The sequence below is a fragment of the Harpia harpyja genome, chromosome 12, assembly GCF_026419915.1.
Source record: "Harpia harpyja isolate bHarHar1 chromosome 12, bHarHar1 primary haplotype, whole genome shotgun sequence".
In the NCBI taxonomy this organism is placed as follows: Eukaryota; Metazoa; Chordata; class Aves; order Accipitriformes; family Accipitridae; genus Harpia; species Harpia harpyja.
This window is the reverse complement of record NC_068951.1, coordinates 6,755,274-6,774,763: the sequence shown is the minus strand read 5'-3', so window position 1 is coordinate 6,774,763 and position 19,490 is coordinate 6,755,274. Positions and strand designations below refer to the sequence as shown.

Below are 19,490 nucleotides of genomic sequence, written 5' to 3'. Positions count from 1 at the left end.
TGAAGTGAGGGAAGGAAACTACAAAGTCAACTGAGAATATATCGGTCCTATAATAGAACAATATTGTAAGAATTACTAGTTAATGCACACCTTTACTAAATAGTGATACTGTTGTGGGCTCTTTTCAAGGCCCAGCCTTCGCAGTAAGTCCTCTTCCCCTCCTTCTAGCAGCTGGTAGAAAATGTGGAAGTTCCTCTCTCCATGATTCTGGTGCACAACTCGGGATTTCTCCAGGAGGTAGTTCAAGATGTGGCCCCCAACAGGAGCCCCCTAAATCAAACCAGATACATTGAAATAGTTCATCAACATAGAGGAAAATATTTCTGCTTCTTGGTGGTCTATTCAAAGTCAAATAGGATACAGAATGATAGCCTACAAGAAGACAGAAAACGATCTGTCATTTTGTATCACATCTCTATTTCAGCTAAAACATAGTGGCAATTTGAGTTTTGAAGTGTACGCAAAATGAGCAATCAAGTGACAATAACATACCATTATACAGATCGTGGCTATAGCACATACTGAATGGGATCTTGACTTGTGTAAAATTCCTTCTAAGAAGGAATTCAACACAAAGGAAAAGCAACAAAACTATGAGTGTGGAGGGATTACATACTGAGATATTTAAACGACTACAGTATGCCAAGCTGCTTGGTTCTTGCACTATGTTTGTCTTCATAGTATGGGACAATTTGGATCAGAATCAAAACAAATGCTATGCAAAGCATATCCTCTACACAGGATAGAGATTATCTTCAGATTGCAACTGGCTTATGTGGCTTTAGTTTGGGAGCATCCCTTTGCATGGTGCACATATACCCTAGAAATAAGAGGATTTAATCTGTTTCCTTATATAGAGAAATGGGGGAAGGAAGAAAGGAAAGTGTGTACTATAAAATCCTCTGGAACCAAACTTTGCTACCACAGACTCTGCTTACGCCATTGGCAAGGGAATGCAAAACAATCACTCCATGCACGCATCAGTACAAGAAAGCACAGGCAACAGAGACTTGCTATGACCAGGAGCAGTTCTGAAGTATAAAACAGATTTTAAGTTACCCTGTAATCAAACTGCACATCCATGTATTTCCCAAATCGGCTGGAGTTGTCATTCCGAAGGGTTTTTGCATTTCCAAAGGCCTGAAACGAAAACGATTAGAGGAAAATAAATAAGTATCAAATAAGATTATTTATAAACACTCTGGTGAAGCTGCCAATTGTTTCTTTACAGCCATTAAAGCCTAAGTTTTTCCTTTTAGCAAGGGAAACCAGGAAGGAAACAGATTGCTACCCAAATTCTAATGTTGATCTTTATACCCAGTGCAAGCACTGCAGATGGAGCATGCCTCTGAAAACATTTCCACCCCCCCTACCAAGCTTATTTTAATGCCAGTTCACTGCTGACAACATATGTCATGTCTGACAGTCTTTTCAAAGCTTCCTCTTTCATCACAGCTATTTGCTTGCAGTCACCCGCAGCTCCACTCACGGCAGGCACTATCCTAACAGGCCTAGGCCTGCCAGGCTTTCCTCTCTCATGGGGAGCACACCTTTCCCATACACGCAGCACGCATTTGAGCACAGAGCAGAAATATCAAAGGGAACTACAAAGACAGCGCAGGACTGGACACTAGAGGACACCACAGCACTAGAAAACACACCCACAAATGCATTTAACAGAGGGCAACGCTGCCCACAGCAGACGTGTCCGCTTCTGGCTTTGCAAACTTATGCAGCGCACCACAACTCTTCCCACGCCAAATGCCTCTCTCTCCCTGCAGCCCGGCCACTCCAGAATTGCTCCTGGTGGACTGGAAAGGGCCAAGTGAGTTCAGCAGCAGACGGCCATTTCCTTGGCTTGGAAGCAGACTGGGATTCCCCTGTGTGCAGTGCAAACGATCTGCCCATGTGCCGTGAACCAGTGTTCCCGGAATACACTATCCGCTCTGCACAGACAGCTCAGTCATGCCCAGTGGGGTCCAGCTGCCCCCACCCCCTCAGCTGGAAAATGTGAGTGCTGCCGGTATGACTCAATGTCAAGTTTCCACGCTGCGGGCTCTAGAGTTACCTCCAGGACGGGATTGGATTGTAACAGGCGGTCCTTCACGGTTTCAACCTGCTGACTGGCTGGACAGGTCACGGCATAGTACTGCAGGATCTTCTTGGTGGCCTCCGTTTTGCCAGCCCCGCTCTCCCCAGAGATCAGAATACACTGATCCTTCCTCTCCGTGCGCAGGGAGCGGTACGAATTGTCTGCGATAGCGTAGCTAAGGGACAATGATAATCAGGCATTAGTTTGTTTCCACAAGTGAAGGGCAGAGAATCCTCAGCTAAGACTATCCCACGGTGTGAACTCCTAGCAGAGACACTGCAAAAAGACGTATGTGCCCATGGGCTGGAGCATATTGCTTCCGCACACTGGTGATGACACAGGAGACTGCTGACATTTCTATATACATCTTAACCACTGAGCCAAGTTTCTGCAGGGCGATAGCACAAATCTATCAAATTCCTTTAAAAATTGTTCTTTTGACTCTCTGTGATGAGAAGAGTTTCTGCAGAAGACGACTAAATGGTGCAGATAAACTTACTTTTCTAAATACGCATGATCTCTCAACATTGGTACCACAGGACAAAAAAGCTTTACATTCAAGAAACATCTTGTTTTCCATCAATCTTTATTCTAGCTTATCTTTTAAGTGATGACACACTCAGAAGGTCACAACTGTACTTTGCTATCTGGGTGGCTCCTATAATGTGGCTCCAGAGTAGCCCAACCTCTCGCAGCTTCTCTTGGATTCTAGAAAGAATGGGATAAGCCAGCACAGCATCCTGCAGGTTACTTAAGCTACCATCCAACTTAGGCCAAACGCTACCCAAAATACCAGATGGTTCCTCCTGCCTGCATACAGCCAGAGTTTATTGCTGCTGGCTCTGGAGCCCTGCTTCTGCCTTCGCTGCTTTTTCTTTCTCTTTTCCTCCCTCTGATAGACCAGACAGGATCTTATACCAAGAATCACACACACACTTTTACACCACCAGGGAGAGGGAGGACGAGCCCGACAATGGTGGCAACTAGCCCAGATAGGTGCAATGGAAGAGGATAAAAGAAGAGGAGTGTTAGCCCTTCACGATGCTCTCATATAAGACCTCCATAACAATATTTTCAGCTGTCTTACACGTGGTAATCAAGCAGATATCCTGTCTTCATACACCTGACAACCTTTCAGTAGCTTTGCTTTTTTTTTTCCCCCAACTTTCATGCTGTGAAATTAATTAGAAATAATCACACCAAAATAACAGCCGTGGCCTTCTCAAGTCTATTAATACTTGGTGCTAAGGCAACACCAATGAGCTACCTAGCAACACAACTGCACACTTACCCCACTAAAGTCATCAAGTCCTTCTCTTCCCATCCAAATTCTGTCTCTGGAGTATTTTGAAAACAGCTGAATAAATGTAAATTTCATTTAAATTTTAAGAACTACCTCTAGACTGCGTGCCTTTATTGGGTGCTTTTATAGTACTGCAAGTTCAAGCAGAAAGCTAGCAGTCATGCATACCACATACAGAATCACTTTAGTTAAAGATGTTTATGGTCCCATTTGTAGTCACCATCTCTGAGCCCCCAGCAGGCTATAAATAGGACAGGATGTGACAGATCACACTGGGAAGTATGCTGTGTTTCAAGCCCATAGGGATAACTTTTCTCCTTTGAATGACTACATGTGACGCACTTCCCAGAGAACCCACCGCTCAGGCCTAGCCTTAAACTATTTAGACACTGGAATAGCCATCTTGAAGTATTTTGGCTTTCTAGAATCAGTTTAGAATAAGAGAAAGAGGAAAAAAGACACCTGAAACACTGTAAAAGGAGAGGCACAGAGTACTACACTACAGAGCGTTTCAGTGCTCCTCAGAGTATTTTTAAATGCATAAATAATCCAATAATGTAATGTAAATAATCAAATAATGTAATGTTTTTTAATGGAACGATAAAAACAGTTAACAAAAAATACTGTTTTCCCAGTTGGAGCAACACTGGTATTCGGTACCGCAGTTCTCAAGGGTTTCCTTACGAGCTGCACATTTTGCATTTCCTATGGGACTAGTTAAAACAAGAAAAGAGAACAGCCTAAGAAATAATCAGCTGCTTTGTGATTTAAGTCACTTTGTGTAGCATGTACAGGAATTAAAGCATATCTGCTTAGCGCTTCATGTTATGTGTGAGCATTGCCATCATGCTCAGTCCTGTACCCACTGCACACAAATAAAAAGGTAGCCACAAGGTCCCAATGATTTTCCAGAGAGTCACAAAATTCTCACCTAAGGACAAAGAAGCCCTTAAGAGTGCCCTGATCGCAGGCAAAAGTGGCTGCATCGAGGCGAGGTCTCCGCCTGGAAGGCAGGACTGAAGGTAACCCGTGTGGCAACAACAATTTGCAAGTAAGCGTTGACAGCGGAGTTAAGGCTGGGGGTGAGGCTGGACAGCCTGCGGCCGGAGCTGCTACCCCTGCACCCTCTCAGCTGCCTCGCCAGGAACGGCCTGATGCTGATTTAAGCCACTGCCAGTTACTTCCTTGGGGCAGATCTCTTAGTTGCGGCACACTGACACCACGTACTGACACATCTAGATCAAGGGGCGAACTTAGCAGGTTTGAATGCAGGTTTTTTCAGGTTTAATTGTTCCCCATATAGGTCCACATCAAAAGCCTGAAACACTACAAAAATCACATTTTTATCGTAACAAGTACAACTTCAAGTGTTCAGACTTTCCCAAGTAATGGTGTTTCTCTCCCTCTCTGTGCTTGCAGCGCATTCTGTTTTGCTTACTCTCCTGGGCTATGTGCCAGTAATAAGAAACAATCCAAGCAGTTCACTCAATAATATCATTTACTCTTCCAAGACCTCTTTAAAAAAAAAAAAGCCAAAAACACACACACCACAAAAAAACCTCCAAGAGGTGCTCAGAATTTGGCCCTTGGTCCTGAAAGAAAACATTTTGGATCCAAATGTCTTGCGCTCTCAGTCATCTTTCTTTTTCTGTCTGATAAAAAAATTCAAATGCTTTCAAAAATAACTTTAAACCTCAAACTTTTTTTTTTAAATGGGAAATTGGGAATGCTCACCAGGCCAGACCATGTAAATAAATACATTCCTTGTTCCAACAGGCTGACGGTATCTTAGCAACAAGGGAAATACCAGATAAATATTGGTCAGGCAGTAACAGCAGAGGTAGGAAAGAAACCACCACACATATAGACACACTCTTTCCCCTAGCTAGCCTTATGCTGAATGAGCGATGTAGCAGCAGGGGAAACTCACAGTCCGGACACGCAGACCCCAAGTAACCCTGGAACAATGAACTCCTGTCCTGCCAGGGCTGGGTAAGCAGCTCTGTTCCTCCAGCCAGGAAGGAACCAACTCCCTTTCCAAATACCGCTCTTGCAAAGGCAACTCATCCTCTTTGGAGAGAGGAACAGGAATAGAAAGAGCCATACACCACACCCTCCGAAGGATCCTTTATATCCCTATGACTTTTAGCGCTGCATCTGGGACGAGGAAAAGTCCTATTTGCTTGTTTTCACATGTCATTATTGCACACGCCTGTGTGGGAACGGCACAAACTGCACTGTTTACCCACAGGCCACTCACAGGTGAGGAGAAACTTCATAGAAGCTGACACCACGGTATCGCTCCATGTTCTGTTTACTGTAGATTTCCAGTTCCTTGTATGGATTAACAGACACCAGAACCGAGCCAATGTATGTCTGAAAAAGAGAACACAAAGCAGAGAGGTTACAGAAGGTCTGGCAGCAGATTCTCTGAGAGCCTAGACTGCTCTGAAGGCCGTATGTTGTTGACAAGGGCTGCCTGCGGCGCTGCACTGGGGATGCCGCTGAGGGCGTCCAAAGAGGCCAAGGGTGCTGAAGAAGCAACCTCTTAGTGCAGTGAGAATGACACTGGGGGAGTTACGCTAGACATGTTATCCTTGCTGGATAAACAGCACCTGCAAACGGTTTTCGTGCTTCTAACAAGCAAGAATACTGGATTATTTCTGACATAGGTATTTCTGTATATATACCAATTAGGATCAAATTCAAGCCTGGGGTTGCTGAAAGCCCACCACAGAGTGAAATCATGAAATGGAAGAATGTGGTGTGAGTTGGATTTCCAGTGCTGACAAGACCTGCAAATGCCAGCAGACCTCAACTGGAGCACTGCAATGAATCCCTACATCTGTTAACATGACAGTATCCCAGACCAGTTCTGACACAAGCAACCATGGCCTATTAAAGTTGATACCACCATTTCCAAATCTAACTGCAGAGCAAAGCTATGGTATGCCTTCTGCAGCAAACACCCAAATTCAGGTCACTGATGAACTCACATAGATCAGATTCTCCTTGAAGCGCTTACGCAGATTTTCAATAAACGCTGCTTCGCTGGTGAAGTTCTCAAGCAGGACAAAATCCTGCACCCCCACACGGTCGCGGGCTGTCAGAGCGCTCTCCATGGTCAGCCGAATGCCGTTAGTCCCCGCTCCCTGCAACCAAAAGCAGAGGAAGGTTGGGATATCTGTCTGTGGTTTTGTATGCAGCTCACTGAGTCCGCAAGAACCGTTAACCACAATTCCCCATGGACAACCTACAAACAGGAGAGGATGTTAGAATAACCCCACTATTGTTGAAAACGCTAGTCAATGTACACTAACCCTTTATCAACTGGCTTATACTAATTGCTTTGATGGAAGACAAGCCAGCATTAGGGAAAAGTTATTGCTAAATTTCCAATAACTTTAAATCAATCAATCAATCAAACAAGCATTTCATAAAGAGAATAAAACTTGGATTTCCTTTCCCAGGCATCCTTTAGCAGGAGTGAGGCTGAAACGTGTTCTCTCTACTTTCCTCTCTCATCACCGGAAGACATTGAGGTAAGGAATCTTTTATGACTAATGATGATTCATCTCATGAGCAAAGAGCTTCACACTGCTGACCAATTTAAAAGCCTTCGCAAGATACTCAACGGGGAAATTCTGGGAAGATTCAGAACTATATGAGAAATGGGCATTTCTGCATCCCATGCCACTGAATTTAGACTGTGTCACTAACATCATCCCATGCACCAAGCAACTTCTATTCCCTGACCCTCTTTTAAAGGTTACATTTTCAATGTGATGTGGTTCAGACACAACCATCTTTGGAAAACACAGGTCTGCTGACTTCTTCATTCAACCTCACGTACTAAAACAGGGAGAGGAAATGTGCACCAAGTGACTCAGTCACTACTTGCAGGGAAATTTCTACACAACAGACAGACAGTGTACAAGGCATAGAAGACGAGAGACACTACAGAAATCAGAGACTGGAGATACAGTGTATTAAACCATCTGCCTCACATCTGTCTGCATTTCCTTATCATATTCTTAAATCCTTCTTTCTTTGCAAAATCCTTACAGCAAGCACCCTTCTCCTAAATCTTCTCCCTAAAGCACTAATGCATTTCAGAGAATCTGTTTTTATATTCTGGGACGTTGCCATCACTGGCACAAACACCGCCGGTGCTTGTTCATAAACAGGCTCACGCACTAATAGCAATAACCAGCCACCCTCTCCTGTAGCACTGTTACAAACCGGGAATGCCGGATCCCTGCTGCAATGCTATTGTCCAGCCCCAAAACCCTGCACAGTGATGTAGATGATTTTTGCTGACTCACGTTGTCAGGTAGTTCCTTTCTGCTCCTTCTCAAGATATAATAGTGGTCAGAGCACAGGGACTGATGGCGTGCAGGGAAAAAAAATAGAAACAACCTTGGTCAGAAGAAAATTTACCTTAAGTTTTGTTAAGTAGTAATAAAGGCAAGACCCATTGAAGTATAAATTTGGGCCCAACCGGGTGCAAATCCCCTCAATCTGCAGTTGTTTAGAGTTACCAATCATTTACAAATGCAGTTTTGCCTATTTCTGCAAGTTATAATTGACTTCCTTCCCAAAAGCCCAGTGCCTGGGCATAAGTGATTGCATTAAACTAGCAGCTTTCAGAAAGAAAAATTAGTTTCTCCTGGAAATCTCAAATCCAGACCCACTCTAATGGCTCAAACACCACAAAGAACCATCATTTTAATTTCCCTTTTTATTTTTTCCCATTAGTCTCATGGTCTGGAAGGCCTGATTTCTCAGCTTTGAAAGATGCCGTTTTGGAGGAATTCTGCAGGTACTGTCATTAAGTAATCTTTTTAAAATGCCCAAAACTTTCTAAGCCAATTCCTCCACACCTTCAGCAAAGTGCTTTGTTGTCATCTTCTACCCTCCTTGCCAAGGTGAAGAGGAAAGGCATAAGCCCTAGAGAAGGAAGGTGGTGAGATAAAGGACAACACTGGCAAAAGAAATAGAGATAAATCACATACAAATAAACTCTGCCTAGAAATTAGAATCCTTCTACCAGAGCAGTGCAATCCTGGAGCAGGTTTTGGACAAGGTAATGGGAACAAAGACAAAACCAAAAGAAAATAACCAGTTTTCAAGTGGGTAAGTTTATGAATACAGTTTTAAAACACAGCTGCCTCAAAAATGACTGAAGAGAAACTTGCACCCTTGCACAGTTAATCCAAGTTTATATAATCCTAAAGACTTTCACAGAAAACGTCACTTAGCAGTTTCAGCAGCTCTTTCATCAGCCACTCCCTCCAGCTCAGGACAAACTGATCCCAGCTGTACACATCCAGCCTAAGGAAGAAGCAATCTATCCTACTCATAACACAGAAAATTGCACTTCGGCCGCCGCCTCTGGGACAGGCATTTAAGGCTAAGTAGCTTTCAGTTTCCTCCACGCTTTTTTCTCCTCATTTAATTCCAACCTCTCTCCGTGAGAACAAAATAAGTACCTGAAATTTTCAGTCAGTTCAAAAAAAAAAAACCTAAATGCAACTTTTCAGCAATAATTAAATGTGACCAGGTTACCTAGTCAACGTGATGCAGTCAGATTCTCCAGAATATAAACTTTAATCACAGTGTTGTACCCTCCCAAGCCTCAGTTCAATGCAAATATAAACATCAGTCATAAACCACAGCTGAGCAATATGTGCTTCTCTGTGCCAGCATTTGCTCATTTGCTTTATTGCTTATGTCCAAATCTACCACCAACTTAAAATGTCAACATTAACTATTTGACTGCCAATAACGTCAACAGATGCAATGTAAAAGGAGGTGAATGTAAATTCTTTTTGCAAAATGGAAACAGAGCAGTAATGCAGAAGAAAGTGGGGAAAGAAGACACTATTTAGAAAAAAAATAATCACAGTGATGACCATATGTTCCTACTGAATGATGAGTGTTACAGTAAGGCACTGAATAAATTAAAATAACTAAAATGTTGGTTATTTTGTGTTAGCAGGCAGACATCAAATCTGGTGGCTGTAAATTAATGCTAGAAAACCCACTCGGGGGGGGTTCGTAAATATGTTACAGTGAAGCTAATAAACCATTAAAGCAATTTGCCTATGGACAGGACTGGGCATCTTTGCAGAGGCCTCCAGCTGATGTACAGTTAGTTTACAACATCCTCTGCTCTGTGCTATGCAAGAGATCAGCTTGGACAACTCTGAAAGCCCTGTGGCAGGGAGTATGTATTCCAGATGATTAGAAGAATATGGGCTGTGAGGGTCTGTTTAGACCCTTCCTTGTGAAAATCAGTTTTTCTTGAAGCTGCTAAGAGAGCACAGTGGTAGACGAGCTGTTCCGACAGTGAGAACACAGACAAAAGCACCGTCCCACCTGCCCTCTGTGCAGCTGCACCCTTTGGCTTGCACTGGCTCTAGTACTTGTGCAATGAACTAGACTGGAAATCTGACACGGATTAAAACTAGCTCAGATTTTTTTTTTATTATTTTAATCCAGGTCTTTCTCCCACACATCATCACTCACAATGGCTAACAGATACAGTGGCACAAGATTGGGAACCACAACGGAGACGGGGAGGAGCAAGCGTTTCAGCAGCAGGGCCAGTTCCTGCCATTTTTAAGTGCTTGTGAAACTATCACCTAAAAGGCAAGTCCAAGCCTCAACACCACCAAACGGGAACACATCTCCTCCTTTGGACTTTGTCTCCCTGGCATGTGCTCACACAAGCAATTACCTGTCTCTAGGCTGAACCAACGCAACTCACTAAACCAGCAAAACAATGACCAGGAAAAAAGCAGCTGGTAGTTTTCTGTCAACATAGTGAGCTGAATCACCTTACCATGGGATCAAGGGGAGTGTCAGACCCAGGGCAAGGAGGAAAGGGAGCACAGTGCCCTTCCGACAGCAACAGGTAGTTAGGTTAGCTCCACCATGTGCAACTTCATCCTGCCTATAGGAATCAAAAGGAGGACCAGGCTAAGGATCCCAACCTTTGTAGGATATACCGTGCCAATGCCACCACACCCAGCACAGGCTGCAAACAGGGAATTACAAAAATCTGAGCAAACTCCATCTGATCTTGGTGCCTGTGGGTTTAGGAGTGCCTGTGCCCTCTCTCAAACATGCCTTTCATCCCATGCTAAAATCACTGTCCTAATGGTCACTCCTGCTTAACAGAGTACAAGCTGACTTTTGCCACTCCGTTTCTCAAACCCACCCGGCGGTAAAGTTCCAAGGGACTCATTCCCACACTATTTTAACCCACTCTTCGCTTTTAATCTCTTCTCCAGAGCCGTCAGCACAACAGTGGCTCACGGCCAGGAAAGGAAAAGCTGTCACTCCTGAATGGTGGGGACCAAGCCAGTGCAATTACCAAAGCGGTACTACTTCCACATGCCTTTTTCTTCCGTGTGATTAAATTTTGGGAAAGACTTTCAGCTGGTGTAAATTGGTGCTGCTGAACGCAGCCTGCAGAGCCAGGTTTATGTTGGCTGAGGTTCCAGCCTTTCTTTGTGTTCATACAAGAGAGTCAACAAGACCAGAAAATACCCTTCACAAACAGCTCCTGGGAGTACAAAAGCATTCAAGACTATACCAAAGAGTTTCCTAAACTGAACTAGTAAGCCTCTGACCTATTACTGTGAAGGTGTAAACAAATATTTTTCTTTTAAATGACGCTAAATGCTGAAGTATGATAAAGACTTTCCTCTGCTTCAGACTTGGAGATCTAATACACCTCAAAAATGAAAACCAAGACCTTTTGCTCTGCACGACAAAAACCAAAGTACTTGAGTCAGTCAATCTGAGCACATCGGGGAAATTTTCTTTTGTAATGCAAGATGGAGGGCGACTCTGCCACAAGCACAGGAGTTCAGGGCTGATGTGAACTGAGCAAGAAACTCCCGCCACTGCTTTGCCCATCAGCCAGTCTGTGGCTATGCAATACCCAGTAGCCCAGCATGCGTGTAAGGAAGGAGTCCTTTACACCAAAATTTCCCAGCCTTTATTTTCCCAGAGGGATACCTGAGTGGTCAGTGTCGGCACAGCAATTCCAGACACACAAGCGCTGCTGCCTGCTGAGAGAACAGGCAGCACCTGGCAGCGCAGGCAACTCTCACTCCTTCCTGGAGCATCCATGAGTGATACATGTGAAAACACCTGGAGCTCTCAAAGTGAATGGTATCATATGGAGCAGGGAACCTTTATAATCATCTGATGTAGAAGAAAAGTCACACAACGTAAACAAGGTTTCTGCTTCTACATCTAAAATGTATGTTTTAATATTTTCCTCTGACAGTGCATTTTTACAAATGAGCTAGTATCCATTCAGTAGACCAGGAGACTCATGCTAAAACGACCGCAGGAAGCGGGTGCTGTATAGAAAGAGGCAGGCATCTTTATCTCAATATCAAGCAATAGATGATTGATCTGTGGGTTCCAGAAATAGTTACAAAGCCGGGAACGGAAGAACAGGCAAGAACCAAATGTAAGTGAGAAGGGAAATTCAGATTAGATTCTGGAAGACAATAAGAAGTCTAAACCAAGAACGAACTTCTTGTGGGGAGGTGGCAGTTAAAACACATTTGTCTCCTGGATAGTATGACATTCTTCACTGCCATGCCAAAGCTGCAGGAAGGAAAAAAAAAAAATTCCTCTGATTTCTACTCCACTCTACAGCCTGGGAAAGGGTTTGGACACAGCATGGGCTAGACAGCAAAGCAGACAAAAATCAACTATTTTATCCAGGGCCTCAATTCCTGAGGTGCAGAATGGGATAGCTCCTCTTTCCTTTTACACAGAGAAAGCAATAATGAAAACAACTGTGGTGGACCTGGACCAAGGGATCTCAGTCAAGCACTTGCCACCGGCCAGCAAATCCCTGACACGTTGAAGTGCAACCTCTTAGGATCCTCCTCCCTTTCGCCACACTGAAAAGTTAGCTGCACATTTTGGACACAGAAAACTCTTGTCAGTCAACAGCTGGGCTGGAAAGAGGGTTCCCCAAGAAGCAGCTCCGTATCTTACGTAAAAATCCTCTGCGACCAACCACATGGATTTATCTGCACTTTCTGAAGCCATCTGAGCTCACACAATCATTTATATGACCCAAACCTCATGTATTGGACTTGTCTAATGAAAAAATGTAACAACTAAATGAAACATGTTATTTTGCTTTTAATTACGTAAGCCCAATGAAGAGTGCAGGATTTCCCACAAGGTGATAAGCTGTTCTGAGCAGACAACTTGAGAAAAATCAGAACTGTCAAATTAAATGGGATCAAAACCAAGTAACAACTCTGATGACACAGACTAGTAGAGTTAAAGGCAACAACTTCAACTTGCGAAAAAAGTTACCATGTCAGCAGCTGCCACTCAAGGACCATTTATAGCAGAATCGGTTTTTATTCTTGCTTCTTTTAGAGCAATACATCGCCAACAAAAGAATGTCTGGAGCTGGGGAGCAGTTGCCCATGCTCAGAACCCGGTTCTCCCTCTCTGATACTTCCCTCCTGATCCTAAAACACATGTTAAATGGATTTATCTATAGAACACACTATTAAAAAAAATACATTAAGGAGAAAGAATTGCCACTTCCTTGATTTCTAATAATTACCTAATTTCTGTAAACAATTTATTAAGTCTTCCATGATTTAAGTAGAGACAAACTGGAATACATTAAAACATAAAATAATCAGAAATATAGGGTAAGCAAGCTTATTCTGCTCTCACAAAGATTTGCTATGTCCCCACTAGCAAATTGCCTACAAGTTGAAGTTCTGCCTCCCTCACTTTCCAAGCTACAAAACCATTTAATCTCCCACCCTAAAATACAAAGCAGAATGGGAAACGTGAGCAATGTATCACACCGTGTGCATTATTTTAAGGATCCATTAATGCATGTAGGTTGTGGGGAGTTAGAACTGTGAAAGCAAAATTTTAATCTTTTGAAAAACAATAATGTGGATGTTGCTGAAACTAATGATGACTCTTTAATATATTATCAATGACATTTGACACTTGCAACATTTAGAACAGTAAGAATCCATTCTAAGGGGCTCAAATCTAAATTAGAAATACAAATTACAATGGCCCAGAAACCAAAGCAAGCCATGGATTTGCACGGCAAGCAGGTAGTATAATTTGTTCAATGTTTATAACATAATTATGTTTTCTAGACTTTTACTTTTTTGGGGGGTGGGAGGGTGGTAAGTTAGGAAAAAAAAGAGAAGCAATTAGTAGTGAAAAGGAAAAAGTAGTTATAAGAACTGATTTAAGGAGAAGAAAAATGTTTAGCCCTAAGAGGGGATGCTGATATTTCCATCAACAAGCTAAATATAAAACAGCAGTAAGAAAAATGAACTAGGCAAACCAGAAAGATCACCAAGGCTGGAAAAGTAAATACACTGAATTTCTATATTTAGGGAGCTGACATTTTTGCTCCTGAGCAGATGACACAAGCTGTTGCTAGTTAAAAGATGTTGCTGATCACAGTATACATAGCAGTACTACTACCTGTGACCTCAGGTCACAGGCTTGTGCATCCCACAGTAGCTTCAGAAGCCAAACAGATGGCATAAAAAGCAAAAACTCAGATCACTGCCCTTCCAAATAAGTTTTGCCATTGACTTCCAGATCAGATGGAGCAGGTGAGAGGGGAGCAGAAACTCAGACACTGGCCTACAGATAAGAATCACGGCATGCACTTGCTCCTCATGCCTCCCTGCTTGCAGCAACGGGGTGCTGACCCTGTGCCCTTATTCACTGCTCTTTGATAACTGCCGTTGTATTCCCCTCTAAATGCACACATCCTTCTGCCTCTCTCACTACCAATACTGCAGGTCCCACACTCTTAATCTTGCAGGACTCTGCCCTTCCCCACACCAGATGTTCCCACCTTCTCCACTGGATTCCACACACCCCACACAACCATTTCAGACCATTATGTCTTTCAAAGACAGTAAAACTTTCCAAACAGAACAAGCACTGCAGTGCATTCCCAGGGCACGTGAAGGGCACTTCACACCCACATGTTCTCTTGGGGAATATCAAGCACCACCCTAGACAACATCACTGCTTATCGCACTCTCGTGTATCACATCTAAAAACCTTTCTCTATATCCACTGCTGTACAGAGGTTTGCTGGCCTCACCATCCTCCACGCCAATAGAAATCCCAGCACAAGCCTTTCGAGCACCATCATCTCCACCTTCAAATCTGCTGCTGCAGAGAGGGACTAGGCAGGTCCTCCAGAAGCTCTGCGCTTCCCTTCATCACTAAGACCCTTTCTCAGACAGTGGTCAACACTAGACTATTTGGGAAAACATGAAAGGATCTCTAGATTGAGCAGGTATGGGATACCCCAAGCCCCATGCTAACTCTTCTTCAACAGTCAGAGAATTGCTTCAATCTACATACATGATGTTTTCAATCCTTCTCTTCCAAAATTTGGTAAGTTTACCAATTAAAGCCTTGAACATTCTTATCCAGTCAAAAGCCCACATACACTTTTTTATAATGTTCCCTCATTCCTGACGTCCAGATCTTCCCGTGTCAATGTATTCCATGGCCCAATTACACACCGTATTAAAATAATCTTTGCATCTCTTTGGTAACTTTTAACTTAACTGAATGTCCCTCTTCCTATGTTACAACACAGAAAAAGGGAGCTCACGATCTGCCTTCTCTATGGCACTATTGTGTATATTATTTTTAATCCTCCTCTCTTACTCATCTCTTTTTCCAGGTAACAACCCTAGTCCTCTCAATCTTTTGCCACATACTCATTTTTCTAAGCTCCCGGTGGTTGTCCTGCAACGCAGTACACAGACCCAGGCTTTCTGGTTGTCGCTAAAACGTGGACAAAGTTTTGCTGAAGTAAATACACCCCGGAGGAACCGAGTGGCAATGAGTCCTTAAGCAGGTATTTCCTGCCATTCCTTAGTGTGGTAGTCACAGAAAAAGAAGCCCATGTCCCTGGGAAGGACACAAGTAGAGCCCAGTACCAGTAGGGTACATTCACATCCTCATGCCCCTTCCACCCAAGCAAAAGCTCCACCCTTTCTTCTCCCCTAACGCAGAGCATGGCTTTCCCCCTCTCTTCCCACTTTCTCAACTCTCACCTTGGCCTCCTCCTCAAAACATATATCTCCTGGGTTTTTTATCCTATTTAAACCCTTTTCACATAACTTTCCAATGAAGGGGTCTTTCGCAAAGCAGGCTGAAGCATTTCACTTTCCTGCTGAAACCTTGAAAATTTATCTCCCTTCTTCTCAGACTAGATACACATCTGAAAGCTGCAAAAACACCAAAACAGTTGAATAAATCTTACCGCGCCTCTGAACTTCATTTCTGCCTCCTGCCAGCTCCCACAGCACTTGCAGAGACTTAGTTTACGCTGCTGCAAAAAGCAGGAATCTGAGGACAAGTTCTCTCTTCTGTCAGTTGCCTTTTTTTTTTTTCCACGACATTTTCGGTGCAGTCAGAACTCTCTCCCTCCCACCAGCTCCTACTGGAGCATCCTGGAGAGGGCGTTTTCCAAGAAGAAGGAGAGGAACTCTCCTCCCCTCCCAAAGAGGAGAGACCGACGTGCACAGATCATGAGAGGCAGTCCAAGAGAAAACAAGTCAGCCGTCCTCTGCCTGCAGCCTGGTGCGGAGTCCCTGCTGCCCAATGACAGGGAAAAACGGAAAGAAAAGTAATCATAGGCACTGGAAAACCTGGTGCAGAGCCCAACACGCAAAACCACAGCAAACAGGACAGGAAGCGATATGGTCTATTACAGCAAGTTTTTGCACTGAAACAGCAGCAGCAACAAGAGAGCTCCCCAAACCCACTCCCAACTCACCCCACCACAGCAAAATCTCCTGGGCTTACAATTACACTTGTAATCACTCTCTCAGCATATCAAAGGACCACAAAGAGTCCAGGGGTAAGTTTGCCTTGACTGTCCCTGCAAGGACTTAGCGTATTGGCTCAGCAGTATTTTATTCCAGAAACAGTTTGAGACAGCCACCCTCAAAACACCCACTCTACATGGAGGTCCCCGAGGTCCTTATCATAAAATAACCTGTACTACTAAGACCCTTCCTAGTAGGTCACAGTCAAGCCACTGCTGCCCTTGGTCTCCAGCCCTTGCAAACAGAAGTAGCATGTTTAGCTGTCTCTGAGGCCATCAGGGTTTGGTCTCACGCAAAAAAATTAATGGCCATAGCTACACCAAGAGCGTGAAAAACCATCGTCACCCAGAGATAAGGGCATTCTGACCAAAATCAAAAATGTATATGCAGACTTTGCTAGCATTAGGTGGAAAGTGAAAGGATGAGAGGCAATGGACACAAGCTGGAAGAAGGGAAATTCCAATGAGAGATTAGGAAATTTTTTTTCACAATGAGTGCTGTGAAATACTGGAACAGGGGCCCCAAGAAGTTGTGAAACTCCATCCTTGGAGTTATTCAAGACTCAACCAGACAACGCCTGAGCAACCTGATCTAAATTGGCCCTGCTTGGAAGTGGGGTTGGACCAGAGATCTCCACAGGTCCCTTCCAACCTAAAATTATTCTATGATTCTATCAATTATTTTGCTCCTCAATGGTCTAAGCTATATGCCCATCCTAAAATGAATAACAGATATAGCAAATAAAGCTACAGATTTGTTACAGACAGCCCATTGCCCCGGAACAGGGCCCAGCCAAATAAATACCTTCAGGTATTTCAGGTCGCAAGTAGTTCACATTATGAACATACAAAGCTGCTGTCTGGCAGCTGCACAGGAGGCCAGGCAGACCCCTGAAGGACATGAGTTCTGCCCTGAGCCAGAGGACCTGCCATTTCCAAGCATCAGTAACTAAAAAATTAGTCAGCCATTTGATCTGACTCGTACCAGCTAACGAACACGATGGGTTTCTGTCTGCAAGTCTCCCAACACAGATAATCACAATCTGCACAAAGCATATTGCCACCCACTTCTCCTTTATATCACCCTCCTAACGGACTCCTCCCCAAGTGATCTGTAATACGGGACTCTACAATTAGCCAAGAGCATGGCAAATGACTACAAACTAGATGCAGGTTTATCCACAGCATACAAGGCCCTGCCTACGCACACAAGGCAAAACTTGCACCTGCAGTTAGGTGGTCTCAAACTTAGTCTAACACAACAAACTCATCAGCTGAATTTTCAGAGCTCATTTGCTCTAAATGCATGCAGCCACATCTGCACTGAGCAAACATCAGCCTGATCCAAACACCACCTAATTTTCCACAAGAACCTTATCAAAATTAATGGGAACATAATCTTTCCTGCTGTGCAGCATCTTCTGAAAAGAGACTACTGCAGACTCTCTCTTGCATCTGTTCAAATACTTCTGAAATTTAGGTATCACACTGAAGTCTCTATCACACCGAGTGTCAGCTATCATCAACAGTTCACTACCATACGCAGGTGAACAGAGGTAGCAAACTGAATAATGCACTTTTGTCATTATGAAACTCTTTTGGAGGACATTATTTTTCTTCTCTTAAGTAGGGAAGGCTTTTGTCATGATCATAGGATAACAGATGAAAGCAGAAATAAACCAGTTCTCTTTCTCTAAAGGCCAAAGAGCCTTTTTAGGTGTATTAGTCTCAGATCAGATATGACTGCAGGACCCCAGGCAGCATGCAGTGCTACTCTACGTATCTGCCCAAAACCAACATTTGCAAGCATCTCAGTTGTTGGAATCCATTTAAAGTGGTCCCTCGTGGCAGTCGTCACCCAAGTTTTGCAACACCAAAAGGCAGGGTCTCTAACCATTGAACACAGGGAGCCATTAAATCATTCCCAAGCTCAACCGCTGATATTTCATGACTGGCACTACCTGGAGTGAGCTCTGCTTAAAAAGCGTTGTTGCTTTTTGTATTTTTCTTATCAAAATGCATACTTTTCAAATTCTATTACAGAAAGGGTAAAGTCAAGCTTTAAAGTAAAAAGATTTAAATCAAAAAGCTACTACTTGCTTTACTTTAAAGCTTTTTAAAGTAAAACAAGACTGTGCACAGCCACTACTCAGACAGGAGGCTATTTAAAACCCAAGAAATGTAGCAGATGTTGTCAATGGTTCAGTGCAGCACTCCCCTCTAATTAGCTCTGACCCAAGGCATTGATCCCAGAGATCCTGCGCTGTGGTGGGTGTCATTTGTCACAGGAAGAAGGTGCCAGCGGTTACAAGGATTTGTGATGAAGCTTGGATAACGCTTCTGAAGAGAGCTGTGGTGCCACCAGCTCTTCTACCCTCATTAGATTCCATTTTGAAAAATTATTCATACTGCCTCTCAATTCTTGCACAACTATTTGCCATGACTTTTATTCTCTTCTTATCATCAACCAACTGAGGAGTTAGGTGAATTATTAACAGAGGCAGCCTCAGGACACATTTCAGAGGTGGGTTTAGCATTGGTCTATTTCAGAGCATTGAAAGAAAGAGACAATACTCCAAAGCCCTGCTCAGCGCAGGAGCACAGGTAAAATCAAAGGTAATCTAAGCTACATTTCCCAAACTGCGCCTCATTAGCCATTACTAAATCACAACAGCAAGCCCTGAGCCAGGAGTTCTCCAAGTATAATTAGAGCTGTAGCCTGGCAGCGCTAATTCTTCAGGAGGAGAATGTCAGTTCTCCATCATAATTTCTCAAATCAGTCTAGTTGTAGCCAAACAACAGAGTCAATAAAACTCATTGTTACAATTTCAACTTATGTATTAGCACAGAGTTACCTTCACATTAACAACTTTACCTTTCCGCTAGTTTACACCTCCTAACACTTCTCAGAACACATCTCATCACCAAAAATGCCATGTAAGAGAAGAATATACAAGAGCCCAATATTCAGGAGTACATTTTTTACATGTTTCCCTTGGCTTTTTTATGCAGGAGAACCCTTTTATTTATTTATTCACTGGGAAGACCTTTACTCAAGAAGGTGGGGTTTTTTTCTGTAGTCAAACTACTGCCCAGCTCTTGTTGGCAAGAAAAACACTCCTGTGTGTGTGTTAGCCTAAACTGGGAGGCAAAATAATTGGAAAGCAGAGATAACCAACATGATTTTGATT

At 43.4% G+C, this 19,490-nt stretch overlaps 1 protein-coding gene across 5 annotated transcripts in view; it reads right to left on the bottom strand.

Annotated features, from left to right (window-relative positions):
• MYO1C (myosin IC) overlaps window positions 1-19,490 on the bottom strand; it is a 58,470-nt gene that overhangs the window by 17,091 nt on the left and 21,889 nt on the right. For 2 of the 5 annotated variants that reach the window (XM_052803766.1, XM_052803769.1), the window contains 5 exons: window positions 6,392-6,547; window positions 5,656-5,771; window positions 2,069-2,267; window positions 1,060-1,140; window positions 91-270 (listed from right to left, as the gene is read on the bottom strand). In XM_052803766.1, the coding sequence (XP_052659726.1) occupies window positions 91-270; window positions 1,060-1,140; window positions 2,069-2,267; window positions 5,656-5,771; window positions 6,392-6,517 (702 nt within the window). In that variant the 5' untranslated portion in view covers window positions 6,518-6,547. Of the gene's footprint in view, window positions 1-90; window positions 271-1,059; window positions 1,141-2,068; window positions 2,268-5,655; window positions 5,772-6,391; window positions 6,548-7,720; window positions 7,781-15,732; window positions 16,064-19,490 lie in introns of those variants that run through there. The other 3 variants (XM_052803767.1, XM_052803765.1, XM_052803768.1) reach the window with 3 other exon arrangements.